The sequence below is a fragment of the Oryzias latipes genome, chromosome 23, assembly GCF_053564925.1.
Source record: "Oryzias latipes strain Hd-rR chromosome 23, Olatipes_Hd-rR_3.1".
NCBI lineage: Eukaryota > Metazoa > Chordata > Actinopteri > Beloniformes > Adrianichthyidae > Oryzias > Oryzias latipes.
In genome coordinates, this window is record NC_136259.1 from 10,698,117 (window position 1) to 10,701,347 (window position 3,231).

Genomic DNA, 3,231 nt, shown 5'->3' on the forward strand with positions numbered 1-3,231 from the left:
TTCCCCAAACAGTGCAGGTGATCTGGATGCTGAAAACTCACATGGAGCAGTGGAGTTTCAACCACTTCTCTCAGCTTCTCAATCTGCTCCTTGCAGCCACCAACATCACTGTAGGTTACATCAGGCTTCTCTTCCACCTGCACCACAGAGTTAGCACAAACTAAGAAATGAGTCATTTTGCTTTGATCTTTAAGAAAAACCATGAATCTGTACACTTTTATCTGAAGACTAGCCTTGTTTACCAACAAAACACTTTTAAATCACTTTTTTTTAGGCTTTTGGAATTTCTTTCACACTTTTTATTTTGATTCGTTTTGACAAGGACAAAATCTTTACAAATAAGAAGAGCTTAGAATGTACCTATATATCAAGTCTATCTTATTTATGAAACAAACCACCTTGACAACAAAAATAAATTACATTTTGGATCAAACCATTTTTGTCACTCCGGTGGCTAGATTGAACATCTAGTGATTCATATTTTATTGATATAATTCTCATATGTAAATTTAACTAGTCCAACTGTTAGCTTTACGATAGCTGCAACAAGTGGCAAATGTGTTTAAAAAAAGATAGCTAACTGGCTTCTAATTTGCCATAACAAAAAGGATAGGTCACATGAGGGTGTGTCCAACTCTGGTGTTTATGCACTTTATGGCTTTGACCTAAGAACTTTTTCCTCTACTAAAGAACAGGTCATGAATTTTGAATATGATGTTAATTTTTCCAGAGGAGTGTTGGGAACAAGTTCATCAAAATATTTAGAAAAATATGTATAATATGGCCCAATGTTCTTTGCATTTTGTTCCATGTTTTGCATGCATTTCTGTTCAGCCACTCTGGGAACATGAATAAAACAACAATCAAGCGCACACATGTTTTTATCCAAACTCTGCCACTGCGTACCTGCATCATAGTTACAGTGGGGTCAATCTTGGGAGGTAAAGGAATATGGATCTGATACTTGTTCCTGTCAACCCTGCAACAACAAGTACAAATGTGTGCTAGAGACATATAAATCGGCTTGTGATTGACATGTCATGATCATATGAGACTCACCCAACTCTCATGCCTTCCTCAATGTCAGTTGGAGCCACCTGATCACTCAAATCCACCACAAACTTAGCAAACTGTTTGACATTGATGATATATTTAGGGTCTTCAGAGTCTGCGTTGATGATCTTAGTGCATCTAAAACACATTTATCATAAAGATTTTTAGAAGAGGAAGAAAGACTAAATGAAATTTTAAAAAAAGTGACACAGGGTCTTTAAAACTAAAAAGGCAGGCTGTTTTACCTTGCCACTTGTAAAGGCTGCTCACTCTGCAGAGTCTGTTTGTCAGCAGCCAGATCCCAAAGTGCCGGTGGAGCCAAGCCTGTGTCAGACTCTTTGATGCCTGACAAATTCAAAATCACAAATAAACTGCATGTTATGTTGCAAATATCATACAATGTTTTTATTGAGAGATCGTTCTCTTTCTTATTTTATTCCTCTAAATATTCTATCATTTTTATCTTAACTACTAGTTGAACATTTTGTGCGTCTATTAAACTTGTTTAATGTGTTTTAATATTATTGTTGGTATAAAGTTGACAAAGTCCATTTTTTGTCTAGGACTGGTGGAAACCTGTATCTACTGTTGTTTTTTATTAAATGAGACTTTAAAGTACAATAAACACAACAAATAAATAAACAAAATGATGTTCACAAATAAAGAACGAAATAAATGTTCATTTAAAAATTACAATGATTAATTAAACCATTAACAAATATTAATTATACACAGATAAGGCCCTGTGTAATTAACAGCACATGTTAGATGTTTTGGAGTTTAAGTCAGAGAGGTCAGACTGAGATGATTGGGACATGTCCAGAGGAGAGACAGTGAATTTGTTGGGAGAAGGATCCTGAGTCTAGAGATGACAGGCAAAAGGTTAAGAAGAAGATCAAAGAGAGGGTTTCAGGATGCAGGGAAGGAAGACATGAATGTAGCTGGTGTTAGAGGAGAGGATGCAGAAGACAGGGATGGACAGAGGAAGTTGGTTGGCTGTGGTCGAAAGGAAAAGAAGAAGAGGATATATCTTAACTGGATCATAAAATAAATCAAATGTAATCACTGGGTATATCTAATGAAATCGATGTAGTTTATTTCCTGTCCTAAATACCTTTTTATTTATTATGCCCTTTTTATTCTACTGAAAAATTGCACTGTAATTTTGTTGAACATGTACAATGACAATAAAGATATTTCAATATTTGGTAAAACACCTGGGAATGACCAGGTTCCATGTTCACCCACCTGTAAGCTCGTTGATCTTCTTGAGAAGCTGCTGAATGTCATCCTCTACCTGTTTGATCTGTCTGGAGTAGGTGCTTTGACCCTGGCAAAGCCACGACAAACTTTGGTCAATATTTGACGTTTAGAATAAAACTAAAAATAAATGAATAAAATTAAAATAAAATAATTTAAGAAAGAAAAAAAAAAACAACTCTGAAATTTGACCACTTTGAGAAAAACTTACGTATGTTTTGAGCAGTGCGATGTCGCCTTCATCCAAAGCTACCAGAAAAAAATAAAAAACAGGAATATGACTTCGCTATTTCAGCCGGCAGTTAGCATTGATTGCTACAACACTGGTCATCATGTTAAAAATAAGAAACATTTTTATCTGTTCACTATAAACACATTGTTTTTGATTAAAAATAAAAAATGGGCCATCATTGGAACAACCTAAAACTATTGCGTTGTTTTAAAATAGAGGAAAAAACGAGAGCTAAGAGACAATTAGCTTGTTTGTCGACATGACATCCGACAGTATTGTTGTTGAGATTATAATATTGGTTTTGTATAAACCTCGAATGGGTGCGTCATCTTTTTCTTCTTCCTTGGTTTTCCGTTGATCTTCTCCCAAATAATCAGGCATGTTTAAAGTTGATACAAACGAACGCTTTTGTCACGTATGCTGGGCTATTTCTACTGCCAGACCGAGCGATTACACAGCAACTTTACACTTCCGCCGCTACCCGGAAGTCCAGAAGGGACTCGAATTGATGGGACACTCTCTCTAAAAACAGTTTTCTCAAAAAGTCCTCGGTGTTTCGATCAATGTATATACTGCTAAAAAATAATTCCGCTATATAACGTTATTATTTGTATGTATGTATGAAAAAAGGGGCTACTCAAAGAAGTTGTGGCGGAACCAAAAAGGCGGAACTATAATAGCGACTC

General features: G+C 35.7%; 1 protein-coding gene across 1 annotated transcript in view; it reads right to left on the reverse strand.

Annotated features, from left to right (window-relative positions):
* psmc2 (proteasome 26S subunit, ATPase 2) overlaps nt 1–3,067 on the reverse strand; it is a 4,943-nt gene extending 1,876 nt beyond the window's left edge. Inside the window, exons 1-7 of the mRNA XM_004084632.5 lie at nt 2,857–3,067; nt 2,525–2,562; nt 2,302–2,383; nt 1,299–1,398; nt 1,060–1,191; nt 907–979; nt 42–137 (exon numbers count right to left, since the gene is read on the reverse strand). Of these exons, the coding sequence (XP_004084680.1) occupies nt 42–137; nt 907–979; nt 1,060–1,191; nt 1,299–1,398; nt 2,302–2,383; nt 2,525–2,562; nt 2,857–2,926 (591 nt within the window). The 5' untranslated portion in view covers nt 2,927–3,067. The remainder of the gene's footprint in view (nt 1–41; nt 138–906; nt 980–1,059; nt 1,192–1,298; nt 1,399–2,301; nt 2,384–2,524; nt 2,563–2,856) is intronic.
* Nucleotides 3,068–3,231: the final 164 nt, after the last annotated feature.